The sequence below is a fragment of a genome, unplaced genomic scaffold, assembly GCF_019419815.1.
Source record: "Pyrus x bretschneideri cultivar Hongxiangsu unplaced genomic scaffold, Pyrus_bretschneideri_v1 Contig5, whole genome shotgun sequence".
NCBI classification, from domain to species: Eukaryota; Viridiplantae; Streptophyta; class Magnoliopsida; order Rosales; family Rosaceae; genus Pyrus; species Pyrus x bretschneideri.
In genome coordinates this window covers 1,304,810-1,322,080 of record NW_025999787.1, presented here as the reverse complement: position 1 = coordinate 1,322,080, position 17,271 = coordinate 1,304,810, and the positions used below count along the sequence as shown (strand labels likewise).

Here is a 17,271-nt window from a genome sequence, read left to right as displayed (position 1 = left end):
CCAAAGAACTTACTAATAACCATAGTCTTATTGGGCAAGCAAAAATTTGAATATCGCTCAAGCCTGCATACAAATCGCTCTCAGAAATGATTTTTATTTACATATGGAAATGAATGGATCCTACAACGATCAAGGAAACAACATTCATTGCCACATCTTTATATCTCTCAGAAATACAAGAGTTTGGTTAAAACCTGTGGCCATTAAAATTTGGAGCGCTAACGAACCACCTTCAGAAGCAAACACTCCAACTATCATGAATGGTATCAGATTACATCAACATAGTAATTAGTCAGATTAAATAATTCGAAATCAGGGGGAGCATCCAAAACATATCAAGGTTTTAACGAGGCAATCGAAATTGAAGTATAGCCATCCAAAGGGAAGCGTTGTAATATAATATGTGGAGGGCCCACATGAATAGTTCATTACTATTCATCTAAAGAAAAATCAGATGGATTATTATTCATATGAAGAAAAACGGATGGGTTACTATTCATGCATAGTATTTCACTATTCATTTGAGGAAAGTTTGTAAAGTGAATAAGTTGCTAAAGTAATCTTTTGCCTATAAGATGAGAGCATACGGAGGAAGGAACAAGTGAGAAGAAGAAGAAAGAGATAAGAGAAAAACATACAAAGGAAAGAAAGAGGAGTTATGGAGGAAAGGGATGAGAAGAAGAAGAAAGAGATGAGAGAAAAACATACAGAGGAAAGAAAGAGGGAGTTATGAAGGAAAAAGAAGAGAAGAGGAAAGAAGAGAGATGAGAAAGAAATTACCAGTGAGCCAGGCTAGAGAGAAAAGAGAAAATAGTGAGAGTTATTTTGTACTCTTATTATTTCATATAATGAAAGAAAGTACTATTGCTACCCTGATGACGTAAGCACACTTGCTGAACCTCATAAATATTATGTCTTATTTACTTTATTCCACTGCACACTAATCATCAACTTTACAACAACATTTGTTTTCTGATCTCTGTCAATTTTACAACCACCATTGTTCCCATATCGATTTGCCTCTGCATATGAGTTATAAGCAAAAGGTCTAAAATTTTGTTCACATGAATAAAGAGTTCAATATTTAATTACTATAATTTTGCATACTGTATGACTTTGGCTAATTTTTTGTAAATTGTGTATCAAAACAAAAGCCTTTTCTTCTTTGACCAAAAACAATGGCAACAGTTTTGTTCACCACCCTTAAGTGATGGTGATGTTCATCGTCCTATTTATAACTGTTGGATGAGTTTGAATTTCGAGATTTATATAATGAATAGATGACAGGTCCTTACCTGGATTATCCACTAGGACTCCTAATTGAGATGTGTTGGCCGACATCTGGAAGGTGATGAAGCCATAAAGTGTGGTGATGTGGAATATGTGAATAAATTTTAACTTAAAAGTGCCTAAACACAAGAGTGCGTTGTGCGCGGGAATGACCCCATTTCACACGGGACGTCAGAGTATAAGTAAAGTACAGTAGAGTGGATTGAAAATCATACCATCGAAGGTAATCTTCAATACCAAGACTTGCCATGAATCCTCGTCCATACGAAAACTTTGCTACTAGAACCTGGAAAGATAAAAACAAAAGTGAGTGGGCCTGAATATAAAGCGTTAATAAAGACCTTTTAAACGATATAACCCCTCGCTGTAATACTTGTATAGGTTCCAGGAAATCATACTACATATAAGTATGAAATCAAATGTAAATCAATAGTAAATCCAAGAATATTCTAAATCACTACATATCGGCAACAACAATATAAATCAAGTGCTCATCAAGCTATGGTAACCCACGAGTCAAAGTTGCCTAACGCAACCTGTACGACTCATAAATCAATCCATGACAACATCTGAGTCGGAGTTGCCTAATGCAACCTGTACGACTTATAGGCAACCTGAACGACAGTGTTGGAGTTGCCTATCATTGCAACCTATACGACAATGTCAGAGTTGCCTATCATTGCAACCTGTACGACAGTGTCCGAGTTACCTATCATTGCAACTTGTACAACAATGTCGGAGTTGCACAAACACTAATATAGTCATGCCCTAACTCAATCATTTCAAATAATACTATAAACTCACCTGAACTTACCTGTACGTTCCACGTTCACTTTAGCACTTCAAGGCATTCACAACAATTATATGTAGGTAATATGCATATGGTTATACCATAATGGAATCTAAAACTCAACCATATCATAGTATTTTAGAATATAAAAATATATATATGACATGGCATAAAATGCATATATCAATTTAAAAGTGTTTTGTGGAACTATCAATGATATACATACGATAAAAGGAAATGACCCATTCACCTGAGATCCGCGCTATGACTCCCTAGCACGAATATCGAAACGCCACGAACGATCCTCACCTAGAACAATTATTCAATTACATCTCTGAACTCTTATCAATAGAACACATAACTTACATAAAACACATCACAATGACGTTCTAGAATGATTTGAGACTCATGGACCAAAAGTCAACCATCAGTCAAAGATCAACGTAGGGTCCACAAGCCTACGTAACTCAATCCGAAAGATCCGTATCTCGGATTTCTGATCCGTAACTGCCAAAGATCCACATTTTGCTTCTAAAACATCATACTAAAGTTTCATTACGTTCCAACAATTGGATCTCCGCCAATTACCAATTCAAGTGGCAATCAATGTTTTATTGTGCTCACTTACAAATCCAATTCAGGAAGATCCGTACGTCAGATTCCCAATCTGTAAGTTTCTAATATCCTCAAATATTACATATTATAACGTATTAAAGTTTGGTGACTTTCCAAAAGTCGGATCGTCAATTTACATAATGTTCAAGTAGCGATCTTTATCAAAACTATGCCTAAATGATGAGATTTCATCAATCGGACTTCACCTATGGAATTGGGGTGTCAAACTTAGCTTAGAAAGGTTAGGGGGTGACTCGGCTCACATGCTGCCGCACACGGTGATCAGCCACCCCGATTCGCCGGAAAATTCAACTATCTTTAAAAATTCTCAAAATTTACAGAAATGAAGATCTCAAAGAGTAGAGAAAACTTTATACTTGTGGTTAAGTCAATTTGGCCGGGAAAGGCTCTAAATTGATTTGAACCCACAGGAAACCCTAAGGTAGGTGCTCTTCGATTCGACTTCCTCGGTGCTCCAACGCCCCTATAACCAGTTGGGTCTTATTCCTGGGTCCAAGGGGAGTTTATTAAGGGTGTTGGTGGTGGTGAAGCTCACCGGATCAAAGGAATCACCGTCGAGCACCTCCGGTGCATCGGTGGGGTTCTACACGAATTGGACCTTAAAAATCCTCAAAATTTGGGTGGAGATAGAAGAGGGAAGGTTGAGGAAGAGGTTGTAGGAGTTGAATGGTGATGAATAGATGGAAGGAAACCACCGGAAATGGAATTGAGCTGGTGCACGGGAAGCTGGGCTTTTTTCCAATTTTTTTTTCCCTTTCCTTCCCCCCTCCTCCTTTTCTGATTGGTTGCTCCTTCCTTTCATGTTTCTCTAATTGGTTACAATTCCCACATGGTGAGAGTTTATTGTCCTTTAAATCTATAATTTAGTGAAACAACTTCAAATGTCCGTAACTATACCGTTATAATTCGGACTCGCAAACAGCTTTCGCCTATGCGTTGGTACCAACGAGTATTACACAAATACGCCAAAAGAATAAGTCATACATTCCTCTAGACGATGTCAACAGAAGTCAAAATCCTTGCCTCTAGGGCATTTTCGTCAATTCCCTCGATTAAAATAAATAAAAACAAATTTTAAGGATAGGCTGGCATAATAGAAACAAATCTCAAAATTTAAATTTATCCAATAGTACTAAGTAAGGCAGTGAGCACTGCCACCACTTGATGAGGGTGGTGAGCAAATGCACTCAAAAGCACTGCATGTTTTGCCACTTAGTACTACGGTATAGTGATATTCTTCTTCACTTGTAAGTGAGAGGTCTCAGGTTTGATTCTCTCTAAAAGTGAATTTGAATTACATTATTGCTAGCCTATTGTGAGGCTTAAGTTTATCCTCTTCCTTTAGTGTTGATAATATCGTTTGTTAAAAAAAAAAAAAAAAAAAACATGGCCTTTTTAGTTTTGATTTTTTGTACAGGGCAACAAAGGTAAAATGTGTGCTCCTATATAAAAAAGGGAGGTTTAATAAAACACTCTCATTACTATTCATTTTTAACGAAAAATCACATTTATACATTTCTTTAATACTATTCACTATACCTTTAAAAATGATTTTTCATTAAAAGGAAATGCTTTGTTTTTACTTTTCACTAATTTTTCTTATACAAAATGATGTTGGGAATTGTTAGGTGGCAAAAGTTGTACGTAGCTCTTGGGGTACAGCCTACAGGGGTTAGTGGGGGCGGTGGAGTTGCCTTCTTGAAAGGTGAAGCCCAAGATCCGATTAGTAATGGCAGCCTCCACTGTCCTATTCACAATTATTCTGCTCTTCCTCGCTCTTTCAGGTTCCTCCTCTTTGCCAATTAACCTACTTTCTTCCACCTTCATGTGTTGGGTTTCCGAGAAAGTGCAGGAAAATAAAGAAAACACAGAAAACAAGATGGAAACTTTGAGCTAAAAGTCTCAGATTTTCTTTCTGGGTCCTCTTAAAAGAAATTTTCTCAACTGGGTCTTATATATCTCGTTTTTGGATTTCTTGAAAGAAAAAAGTAACTTCAAATTTGAAAATTTTCTTTTTCTCCCATCTAGTTTGCTTTGTTTTCTCACCAACCAAACATAATCCAATCTTCTGTTATGTGATCAATTTAGATTCACCACTCACTAATCTCCGATGGGATTTTCTTAAATTCAAGTAAACATTTGACGTTAATTTCATCAAATTTGGGATCTAAATTTAATATCTGTTTTCACTTTTCAGATTCAAGTCTCCAAGTCCAGAGCCTGAGCTTCGGAATCAACTATGGATAAATAGCCAACCACCTCCCATCTCCATCGCGAGTGGCTGTCCTCCTCCAGTCCCTCAACGTCAGCCGCAACAAACTTTACGACGCGGATCTGAACGTCCTCCAAGCCTTCGCGAACTCCGAGGTTGATTTCATCATCGGCCTCGGCAACGAGTACCTGCAGAGCATGTCCACCGACCCTTTCAAAGCCCAATCCTGGATTCAACAGCACGTACAGTCCCATCTCCCCCAGACCAAAATCACGTGCATCAACATCATGAATGGTATCAGATTACATCAACATAGTAATTAGTCAGATTAAATAATTCGAAATCAGGGGGAGATACTAATTAAGGGGAGTATCTAAAACATATTAAGGTTTTAACGAGGTAACCGAAATTGACGTATAGCCATCCAAGGGAGAGTGTTGTAATATAACATGTGGATGGCCCACATGAATAGTTTGTTACTATTCATCCAAAGAAAAATAAGATGGATTATTTTTCATATGAAGAAAAACGGATGGGTTACTATTTATGCACAGTATTTCACTATTCATTTGAGGAAAGCTTGTAAAGTGAATAGGTTGCTAAAGTAATCTTTTGCCTATAAGATGAGAGCATATAGAGGAAGGAAGAAGTGAGAAGAAGAAGAAGAGATGAGAAAAAAACATACAGAGGAAAGAAAGAGGGAGTTATGAAGGAAAAGGAAGAGAAGAGGAAAGAAGAGAGATGCGAAAGAAATTACTAGTGAACCAGGCTAAAGAGAAAAGAGAAAATAGTGAGAGTTATTTTGTACTCTTATTATTTCATATAATATAAGAAAGTACTACTGCTGCCCTGAGGACGTAAGCACATTTGGTGAACCTCGTAAATATTATGTTTTATTTACTTTATTCCATTGCACACTTATCATCAACTTTACAACAACATTTGTTTTCTGATCTCTGTCAATTTTACAACCACCATTGTTCCCATATCGATTTGCCTCTGCTTATGAGTTATAAGCCGAAGGTCTAAAATTTTGTTCACATGAATAAAGAGTTCAATATTTAATTACTATAATTTTGCATACTGTATGACTTTGGCTAATTTTTTGTAAATTTTGTATCAAAACAGAAGCCTTTTCTTCTTTGAACAAAAACAATGGGAATGGTTTTGTTCACCACCTTTAAGTGATGGTAATGTTCATCGTCCTATTTATAACTATTAGATGCGTTTGAATTTCGAGATTTGTATAATGAATAGAAACAAATCTCAAAATTTAAATTTATCCAATAGTACTAAGTAAGGTGGTGAGCACTGACAGCACTTGATGAGGGTGGTGGGCAAATGCACTCAAAAGCATGACATGTTTTGCCACTTAATACTACGATATAGTGATATTCTTTTTCAGTTGTAAGTGAGAGGTCTCAGGTTTGATTCTCTCTAAAAGTGAATTTGAATTACATTATTGCTAGCCTATTGTGGGGCTTAAGTATATTCTTTCCCTTTAGTGTTGATAATATCGTTTATTAAAATAAAAAAATATAAAAATAAAATAAAGAAAATTAAATTAAAAATTGAAAAATTAAAAAATTAAAAAAATAAAAAAATAAAAAAACATGGCCGTTTTAGTTTTAATCTTCTGTACATGGCAACAAAGGTAAAATGCGCGCTCCAATATAAAAAAGGAGATTTAACAAAACACTCATGTTACTGTTCACTTTTATCGAAAAATCATATTTATACATTTCCTTGATACTATTTACTATATCTTTAAAAATGACTTTTCATTAAAATGAAATTTTTTTTTAACTATTTGTTAGTTTTTCTTATAAAAAAAGATGTTGGGAATTGTTAGGTGGCAAAAGTTGTACATAGCTCTTGGGGTACAGCCTACAGGGGTTAGTTGGGGCGGTGGAGTTGCATTCTTGAAAGGTGAAGCCCAAGATCCGATCAGTAATGGCAGCTTCCACTGTCCTATTCACAACTATTCTGCTCTTCCTCGCTCTTTCAGGTTCCTCCTCTTTTCCAATTAACCTACTTTCTTCCACCTTCATGTGTTGGGTTTCCCAGAAAGTGCAGGAAAATAAAGAAAACACAGAAAACAAGATGGAAACTTTGAGCTAAAAGTCTCAGATTTTCTTTCTGGGTCCTCTTAAAAGAAAATTTTCTCAACTGGGTCTTATATATCTCCTTTTTGGCTTTCTTGAAAGAAAAAAGTAACTTCAAATTTGAACTTTTTCTTTTTCTCCCATCTAGTGTGCTCTGTTTTCTCACCAATCAAACATAATCCAATCTTCTGTTATGTGATCAATTTAGATTCACCACTCACTAATCTGCAGTGGGATTTTCTTAAATTCAAGCAAATATTTGACGTTAATTTCATCGAATTTGGGATCTGAATTTAATATCTGTTTTCACTTTTCAGATTCAAGTCTCCAAGTCCAGAGCCTGAGCTTCGGAATCAACTATGGACAAATAGCCAACAACCTCCCATCTCCGTCGCGAGTGGCCGTACTCCTCCAGTCCCTCAACGTCAGCCGCATCAAACTTTACGACGCGGATCCGAACGTCCTCCAAGCCTTCGCGAACTCCAAGGTTGATTTCATCATCGGCCTCGGCAACGAGTACTTGCAGAGCATGTCCACCGACCCTCTCAAAGCCCAAACCTGGATTCAGCAGCACGTGCAGCCCCATCTCCCCCAGACCAAAATCACGTGCATCAACGTCGGGAACGAAGTCCTCGGCGGCACCAACACCCAGCTGTGGTCGTACCTCCTCCCGGCAATGCAATCAGTCTACCGCGCCCTCGTCAACCTCGGCCTCTCCAAACAAGTAGCTGTCACGACCGCGCACTCGCTTACTATTTTAGGAAACTCCTACCCGCCGTCCTCGGGGAGTTTCCGACAAGACCTCGCTCAATATATCCAGCCGATCCTCAGCTTCCACTCGCAAGTTAATTCGCCTTTTTTGATAAATGCTTATCCGTACTTTGCTTACAAGGACAATCCAGGTGAAGTTTCGATAGAGTACGTGCTGTTCCAGCCTAATTCTGGTATGGTCGATTCAGTCACGAATCTCCACTACGACAACATGCTGGATGCCCAGATTGATGCCGTTTATTCCGCCATCAAGGCGATGGGCCATTCGGACATCGAGGTCCGAATATCCGAGACCGGCTGGCCTTCCAAGGGGGATGCCAACGAGGCCGGCGCCACGCCGGAGAATGCTGGTATTTACAATGGGAATCTGATGAGGAAAATTGAAGAGAAGAAAGGGACGCCGGCGAAGCCTCAAGTTCCGATTGACATTTACGTTTTTGCACTGTTTAATGAGGATTTGAAGCCTGGTCCGGCATCGGAGAGGAACTATGGACTATATTATCCGAATGGTACTCAGGTCTATGATATTGGATCCCAGGGTTATCTTCCTCAGCTAACTTTTTCTGCAGACTCTAATATAAATGCAAGTAAATTTACCCTTTTGTTAATACCTCTTTTTATGATTTTGAGATGAGTTAATTTTCTTCATTTTTTAATATAACAATATGTCTACTTTAATTTAGTACCGAAATGTCATTTGCTAGAGTCAGAAGTCCAGAAAGAAGTGAAGAGAAATACTGCTAAGCATTTGAAGTTAATTTTCTTATTAATGGCATCTAATGCTATATTTTCCTTTGTTTTTGCAGGTCATATCCATCTTCAATTTTCTGAGCCTTCTCATTGTGTACATATTATTATGTGTTTATTAGAGCTCATATATTCGGTGAACTTTTTAGGGGGAGGAAGACGTGCAGACAGGAGCAACATCAAGAATTCCTGAAGATTTTTAAGAAGCAAAAGGAATTCTAATAGGTTATATTAAGAGAATGAGATCCGTATATTAATAGCTTTAGTTTTTCTTATACTGTATATGGACGATCACATTTATTTTCATTGATTTTCTACGCTGGTGAACTAGCAAATAATCTACCATAGCATTTCAATTTTACACAATATTGCTGAATAATGGAATAAAAAGGATACATTATTGTCGCTGTATTTTTCCTTGAGATTCTGCGCCCAACCTCTCGAGTTTGATTTGATTTTCTTTCTCCGCTATCGCTTGTTTGAAAGTAAAAGAATTGAGAATGATCTATCTGTAAATCGCTCTAGATATGCATGGTGGGAAATCAAATGGCATCTGTGACGCTGAGGCTGTCAAGTTCAGTCTACTTCACATATGTGCACCAAGTGGACTTTTGACGCATAAAAATAGTTTATGAAAAAAAATATCCAACTTTATGAATACAATGTCACCACATGGATAGTTTGTTTTTACTAGCAAGAGCGAATGGTAACGCGTCCCTTTCCTTCCTTATCATAATACTTGTAATTATGCATGTGAATCTTTCTGTATATAAAATTATGTGTGGTATTAGCAAAAGTCCAATTTGGCTTCCATCAACCTTTTTTTGACTCTTCCTTTTGGGTTGCCTTATCTATTTTATTTTTAAAATTTTAGTTTGGAGTGTATCGTTATTAAAAATGTGTTTTTACATCGAAGATATAATTAAATAATATAATTTTTTATTATTTACATATAGACTACTTACTTTTAATATTGTCAAAGTATTGTAATAAAGTAAAACTCAACAGTTAATAATAGATGAATCGCACGATGATGGTGATAAAATGTTGAAATGCCTCACCTCCCTTCTGTGAGTCTTCTCAACTTCTGGAACGATGAATGTTCATGGTAAAAACATCAGCTGGTCCTCTATTTTTAGAATACAAAAAAAAAAAGAAAAAACAAAAACATAGCTAGTAATAAGTGTTTAAGTTGATAATATTAGTACTAAACCATGATGCGGCTTAGAGTTCGTCAATCCTTTCTAAACCTTATCAACTTTGCCTTTTGGTGTGAACTGTTATCTGAAAAATGGCAATAGCTCTTTGTCTTCAACACGGCTGTGTATTTGTCTTCTCTTTTTGCGGCCTTTCAAGTTAGCGACTTTGGAGTTTTGAGTTTACATGCATCAGGATGACGAAGCTTTTACTTCACACACATTATTCTGTCAAACTTTAACCAAATATTTTTTGGGCTTTGGTTTTGGATATTTCATATTATCGAGTTTCAAACTTCAATCCAACTTCGGATCGACCTGCCAATGTTATTCACGTCTAATGGATTTCATTTTATTTATAAGTAATAAGCTTTCTGATTTGACTTCTATAAGTGACAAATATTTTAACACAGAAAAACTTATAGTGCGAGTTAGCCTAAATTCTCACACTCCAATAGAATCGTATCAAAAACCTTGGATTGACTTGATTATAAATGGTCTGAGTATATTTGGGGCTTCAAGTGATTTGCACGTGTCTACGAAAGAATAAAGAACAATTAAGGCGATTTACAATTTGAGATGAGGAGTGCTAATTTTATGGAGAAAAACTCTTTTGCAACTAATACATTGTGTCAACTGTCTCATTGGTGCAATGGATGATTATCACGTGTTTACACAGTGCACAACTCGCTCAATAAATACTTACCACATGATGTTATAGATTACAAGATATTTTTCTCCGTTCAATTACCCCGCTAATTTCTCCATACCTGACATTTCTTATTATTTTTAATCAAGTGATAACGATGTTCAAACAAATGTATTTATAACAAAATAGAAGCACTTTCTGTACTACTTTGTGTTCAAAGGTTCGTCAAGAAGAGCAGGCGCAGTGAATAATCTTCTAGACGAATTCAACTTAGGAATCATGCTTTATTGCTTACTTGGCGGGTTAAAATAATTAGTATTTAGAATTTTGTTATAAGAAAAGGGAAACGACATCAAGTAAAGCAATACAAAGTGGGGGTCGTTTTCAACTTGAATTAGGACCAATATTTTGCCTTCTAGGATTCTCATCAGCATGGCCCCCCCAGCCCAAGTAGGATAAGCTTTTGGCAGATATAACCCATATAGAGGAACCCACTTGAATATATTATTAATTAGTATTCAGCGGATATTACTCTTATGTGTCAATTGTGACTAGTTAATTAGACACTTTTGATAGACAAGTGTATTTAACCACCACAGATTTGATGAAGTGTGGATCAATATATTATTGTAGGTCATGTTGGGTTGCCAGTTGACAACCAAACTCGGTTTCAAGACAACTTGATCCAACCATGTCCGTATATTAATGATGTAAATAAGAGGGTTTCATGTCATTGCTGTTAAGGAAACAGGAAACCAAATTTAGTAGAATTCTTCTAAGGTGTTCCACAGTGGATCGGAAAATTGAGTATGACACACTAATAATATAGTAATTAACCATCGTGTTTGAAAAAATGTGAATAATTTCTATTTGTAAGTTCGATAGTTTGAGTGCAATGAGAGTGATTCTTATTTGTGTGTGATACCTATACATTAGATAACAAGAGAGAGAAAAGATGTGACGAAACAAAGAGGTTTTCCAAGGAAGTAGGATTCCAAATTCCCCTCCCCTCCTCTCCATTCTATTTGAACAGTCGCAATTAAGTCACGTCAACATTTTGTGTTGACTTATTTATATAAAGAGAAAGACAAATATGAAAGTGAAAGTGAAAGTGGAGGGGAGGGGAGGGGTGGGGATTTAGAGAGGAGAGAATTCTACTCCTTTTTTGAATACCGGGTATTCAAGTGGTACTCCACATGTCATTAATACAAGTGGAGGAAATGATATATTTTTCTATGTCCCTCCACTTATTTAAGGCACGTGGAGTACCCGCTTAAATATTGAGCATTTTGAAAAATTTCTTAATCAGTCCTAAAATAGAGAAAAAAAAGTTGACCAGTACCACATTTAATATATAAAACTCACCCATATCAAGTTCAACACTGCTGTGACTAGGGGTGGGTTTGTTTCAGTTCGGTTAAATTTTTTGCCAAAATCAAACCAAAATTACTATTTGGTTCGGTTTCAATTCGGTTCTTTTTTTTTTTTAATTATTATAAATAAACATTTCAAATTTCAATGTTAACAATTCCAACACATTCATAATAAAATAAACATTCCAACTAGAATCGAAGACACTAAAAATAACCATTCGTGTTCAAGTCTTCCAAAGGCTAAACTTCAAAGAATTATTCCACTTAAAATAAACATTCAAACTATAATCATAATTTCAAATAAACATTCAAAGTTCCATGTTTTGCACACTCTTCTTCAAGTCCTGAAGCTCAGTATCTAACTCTTTCAAGTTTGAATGAGAGGTTGTTTGCTAACACTTAGGCTGCCTAGTAGCACTTTTTCTTGAATTTCCACTTGCCATTTCTACATACAAATAAAATAAAATAAAATAAAGGAATAACATCTAATCAAAATATTGTTTTAAAATAATCTAACAAAAATGACAATAAATAAGATACATTTCTCAACTTCTTCATAAAACTCAATCTCCTTAATGGTTGGCTCATGATGTAATGCAATATGGATAGATCTAAGCCAATTTTGGGTACATATCAAATCCTCTACCATTTTTTTACTCAAAGAACTACGATATGAATCAATTATCCATCCACTTGTGCTAAAGGAGGATTATGAAGCAATGGTTGACACAAGAATAGCTAAAATCTCTCTTGAAAAATGTGCCAAAATATAATATTTAGGTACTCCATTCACTCTTCACGAATTCAATATATCAACTTTGCCTCTTCTTCTCCTTCATTAGAATCGGAAAGATACATATCCACATCATTATGTACAGCCCAGGCTCTTTTTGTTTTCATCATTTTGCTTTTTTCTTTCAACTTTATTTCGGTTTTGGTCATGCTTGATGAAGAACTCCACTTGTCATTGCAGTTTAAGAAATACCACCACTAGTTATACTTTGTTGTGTAACGAAAGACATATCTTCATAATCTTGTAAAGATCAATCAACAAATCTTTCACAGTATTTGGGACAATTTCAACTTTTTGATCATCCTCACCAAATTGTATCTCAAAATAATCAACAACCTTATCCAATTTATGGTGAGGAACAAGCACAAGTGCAACAAAAACATATTGATTCATATCCACAATTGAACCCAAATAATTGTTATATTTTTCTTGCATCAACATGGAAATCACTACAAGAAAACATGGATTATGTGACGAATGGGTTTTGTTACATATACACTAAAATTCGTCACATATAACTAACTATATGTGATGAATTTCCAGCGTCACAAGATGCGTCACCTATAGTTTATGTGACGAATTTTTGGTCGTCACCTACTAGCTCTATATGTGATCCTATTTTCCTCAAACATTCCTAGCTCAAATTCCGTACTTGAAACAATATGTGACGCTTTGAGCGTCACTTATTCTTGAAATGCGTGATGACATGCTTTCTTCACATCCTGTATTGCTTTTTCTCATTTAATTATTTTCATAATTTTTCTTGAAAATGAATCTATAATTTAAACTTTAATTTTAGTGAACCAAGCTAATGAATAATATGAACTACATCATAATGGCAATTTATATGTCAATAGAAGTAATTTTTACATTAGTAACATGTTTAATAAACTAAACATGCACAAAGGGAACAAATATCGTTTCGAAATAATAAACTATGAAGAAAACAAAATACCCTAAAAAATGTAAACCTGGCTAGACCACGAAGACTCTTGTGCTTTTGCTACTGGTTGTTGGAGCCTGCAAGTCACATAGCCGACACAAATTTCTCATAAACCTGCGGAGATACAAGAGAAAAAAATTGAGTATTATCACACATCCAACAAATAGCAAAGAAAGATATGTCAAAATTTAATTAAAAACTGAACTCGAACAAACTATTCCTAAAACAATAAGACCAATCCTCAATTTTCAAATAATGAATAGGTAATAAAGCAAAGCAACCAAACTCATCAAGAAACTCAAAGACTAATTTCAACTAAAACTGAAACCAAGAATCCATTAAAACGAACAGCATGCATCATCTAACTAATTCTTCATAGGAGCAAATATTAGAGAGAGAAGTTAGCCAACTAACCATCGACCAATCACTGAAAATTACTACCAAAAAAAAAAAAATGAAAAAATTCATTCAAGCTCACTGTAACTTTGGCAACACAAGTTCCTCACTAGCTTGCATACAAAAGAAAAAGAAATATCAAATATCAAACCACCAGTGAAAAATAGCATAAAAGCTACATTCCTTTTTATGAACCTCGGTTTAATTATATGATTAGATTGCATAATTCTAGTCCATTAGAGCATATCAATTTCGTGCCACGTAAAGTAAGGTAAATAACATACAAGCATACCTTCCCTTGTGCGCAACGTAGAAGCTTTTAGAACTAAACCCAAAGGATCCTTATAACACTCCTAAAAAACAATGAGACCTAAGTTTTCAATTCCCAAATGATGACTAGGTAATATAACAAAGCAACCAAACTAAAAAACAAACTCAAATGATGACTAGGTAATATAGCAAAGCAACCAAACTCAGAAACAAACTCAAATGATAACTAGGTAACAGAAAGAAACTAAAACGATGACTAGGTAATACTAATCAGAAAAGTGATAACCAACCAAATATCAACCAGTAACTGAAAACTAATACCAAATATGGATCAATCAAGCATCCAAAATGCCCCAAATGCAGAAGCCCCAGAAACAGAACAACTACAGTCGTTCTGTAATTGCAACAAGTTAAATGACCATAATGAAATCCAAATTTTAAACTTAAATAAAATGATAGCTTAAGCAGTGTATAAGTTAAATCTCACAAGGCAAAATAATGTAGCAAGAAAATAGAAGAAATTCTTGCTAAAGTTATTGATTAATGTTCCTTACTTCAGTTTTTAATTTTGTTTGTAAATTTGTGAATGTAAACCTGCAAGTTCCAAAAACAAATAGAAAAAGCCAGGGATATACACACACACACACACACACACACACATATATATATATATATTATTTATATATAAATCTAAAAATTAAAAACCAAAATTTACCCAACTAGAGTCCTTGAAAGATGGATGAAGAGGTCGAGGGCTGCTGGCGTGCTCAATTTGGAGGCAATTACCTGCAAATCCAAAACCCTAAGTTAAAAAGAATGATAAAAATTGAATTCATTAACCATTTGGCCACATAGTAGTCTCGTAGGCGTGAAACTGGAAGAAGGTTGATTTATGTAGTTGGTGGAAAGGGTTTCTAGGGTTCTTGGGTTTTCGGTGGTGGAGCAAGAAACTGGAAGAAGGTTGAGATGCGGGAGGGTGTGGATTTAGCTTGTTGGTTGAATTGGTCTCTAGGGTTTTTGGCTGTGGAGTGTGATAGACAGCGAATAGATGAGAGAGGGTTTGTGCGTTTGGCTTAGAAGATCCCAGTAATGTTGTGGTAGAGAGAGAAGAAGATTAAGAGATGCGTCAGTGGCTTGGGTCATGTTGATGAGAGATGGAAGAAGTCTGAGAGACAGAAAAAGGGAAAGTGAATGATAATAGTTTAGAATTTAGATGGGCCTTCACAAATTTGTTTAATACACTATGTTTCTTTTTATTTTTTCTTTTTTATTTACTGTTGGAAGAGTGATGAATCACTATCATCACCAAGAATACACATATGTGTCCATTTTGAAATTCCTCACATATCATACTTCGTTAGAGCGCCATTGTTCTCTGCCGCAGATTTTAGTAAGGACTTCAAAAAATTTGTGTCACCACTTTTTCATCTTAGAAGATATAAAATAGTTTTAAGTGACGCTTATGATTTTTATCACTCCATTCTAGAATATGTGACGTATTTATCGTCACCTAAGTGTTCTCAAATTTCATACCTAAGAAACTAGTCATGCGTGATGTTTTGAAAAATGCGTCACATACAGAAAAAATATGTGACGAATTTTTGGGCGCCACATAAAATTTGGTCACCTATTCCATATTTTCTTGTAGTGAATCATAAACAAAAATTCATTATCTTTGTTTTCATGCAAGAAACTTTTGATCTTAAACAAATCACCAAAACTAGCATGAACTGTTAGAGCATTGGAACAACATACTTTTAAAGTGACTTCATGAAAAAATCTAAAAGAAGTTGCAAATATCCTTGCCTCACTCCAATCACTAGTCAAAGGTGGCCCCTCCCTTATATTACCATGATTGTTTTTAATAAAGCAAGGAAGGTAATGACCATCGTCTACTTTCAATCTATTAAAAACCATCTTAAACTTTAAAGTCAATTCCAACATTAAAAATGTGGAATTTCACCTAGTGGGGGCATCCAAAATCCCAAGCTTTGTTATCTATTCTCACTTTCTCAACACACCTTTTCACACTCTCCAACCTTTGAGGGGAAGATCTTACATACGTAACCACATTATGAACGCTTTGTATCCATATTCAACAATTTTTTATCGCATCATTCACAACTAAATTGAGGATATGAGCAACACTTCATATGAAAATATCTTCCATCATGCAAAAGTACATTAAGAAGTGCGGTGAGAACCATGTAATTTGTTTGTTGAATAGAAGTCTATGTATCCATTGTTAGACACACCTTGAATGTCTTCAATTTCTCTTTTTTAGAATAACACAAGCCAAGTACATCATTGGCAATTGTCTTATGACTAGGCACTCTATACATAAGACCTGCTTACACACAATTGGGGAAAACCTTTTCTCTGGACAAAAGAAAAAGGTAACTTATCTAGAATTATCATTTCAACACAAGCCTTGGTCACTTCATCTTGAGAAAAACCTATAACTTCCAACTTATCTTTCTTGGCGGCAAAAGTTAAGATCTTTTTTCCATTTTTGGAAAATATATCCTTATCAAGATTATAGCTTTTACATCTTGCTAAACAATTTCTTATACTAATTGCACTATTTTTACCTGTGTTGGCCTTAAATGCTTGGTCACAATACTTGCACACCGCCTAACTCTACCACCCTCAATTTTCCTTTTAAAGTTCAAATCGAAGACCTTTTCATGATTTTGTAATAATTCCAAGACAATTTCTTCTTTACTTGGTCACTTGAGTTACCTTCTTTTAGAGTTACATCAGAGGGATTTCCAAATCCACCATGAGAATTAGTAGTTTGTCAAGATGCCACCATGGAGAGTTTGGCGGTGTTGATTCACCAATATATCCATCTAAAATAAGAGAATCATTACAATTAATTATTAAAGAATTTGAGACATAAGAACTACTGTTTATGAACTAAAGTATAGAGAGAGTATAGAGATAACAACTTGAGCAACAGGCATAGATTTTGTAACAGTCACAGTATTACCAACACTAAAAATCAAGGACAAAATTGGAGATTGTGTAAGTGCTAATTGAGCAGGATTCACCATGACTACCCTAATCCTCAAGAATCAACAACCAACACTAAATTCAA

General features: G+C 35.4%; 1 protein-coding gene and 1 long non-coding RNA gene across 5 annotated transcripts; one reads left to right on the top strand and one right to left on the bottom strand.

Annotated features, from left to right (window-relative positions):
- The first annotated feature begins 4,399 nt into the window (after nt 1–4,399).
- LOC125470416 (glucan endo-1,3-beta-glucosidase 14-like) lies at nt 4,400–8,973 on the top strand. Of its 2 annotated transcripts, none has more exons than XM_048569395.1 (3): nt 4,400–4,500; nt 7,351–8,387; nt 8,611–8,973. In XM_048569395.1, exons 1-3 carry the CDS (start codon nt 4,446–4,448, stop codon nt 8,671–8,673), a joined length of 1,155 nt encoding a protein of 384 aa, XP_048425352.1. In that variant the 5' UTR covers nt 4,400–4,445; the 3' UTR covers nt 8,674–8,973. The 2 variants fall into 2 exon arrangements, with proteins under 2 accessions (XP_048425352.1, XP_048425351.1); XM_048569394.1 differs by lacking the exon at nt 4,400–4,500 and adding an exon at nt 6,780–6,936.
- Nucleotides 8,974–11,889: 2,916 nt separating this feature from the next.
- LOC125470474 lies at nt 11,890–15,375 on the bottom strand. Of its 3 annotated transcripts, none has more exons than XR_007252747.1 (3): nt 14,887–15,375; nt 13,518–14,765; nt 11,890–12,214 (listed from the first exon to the last, which is right to left on the bottom strand). It is a non-coding gene; the product is annotated as an uncharacterized LOC125470474 (long non-coding RNA). The 3 variants fall into 3 exon arrangements; XR_007252746.1 differs by having other exon boundaries at nt 13,534–14,765; XR_007252745.1 differs by lacking the exon at nt 11,890–12,214 and having other exon boundaries at nt 13,389–14,765.
- Between the last annotated feature and the right edge of the window lie 1,896 nt (nt 15,376–17,271).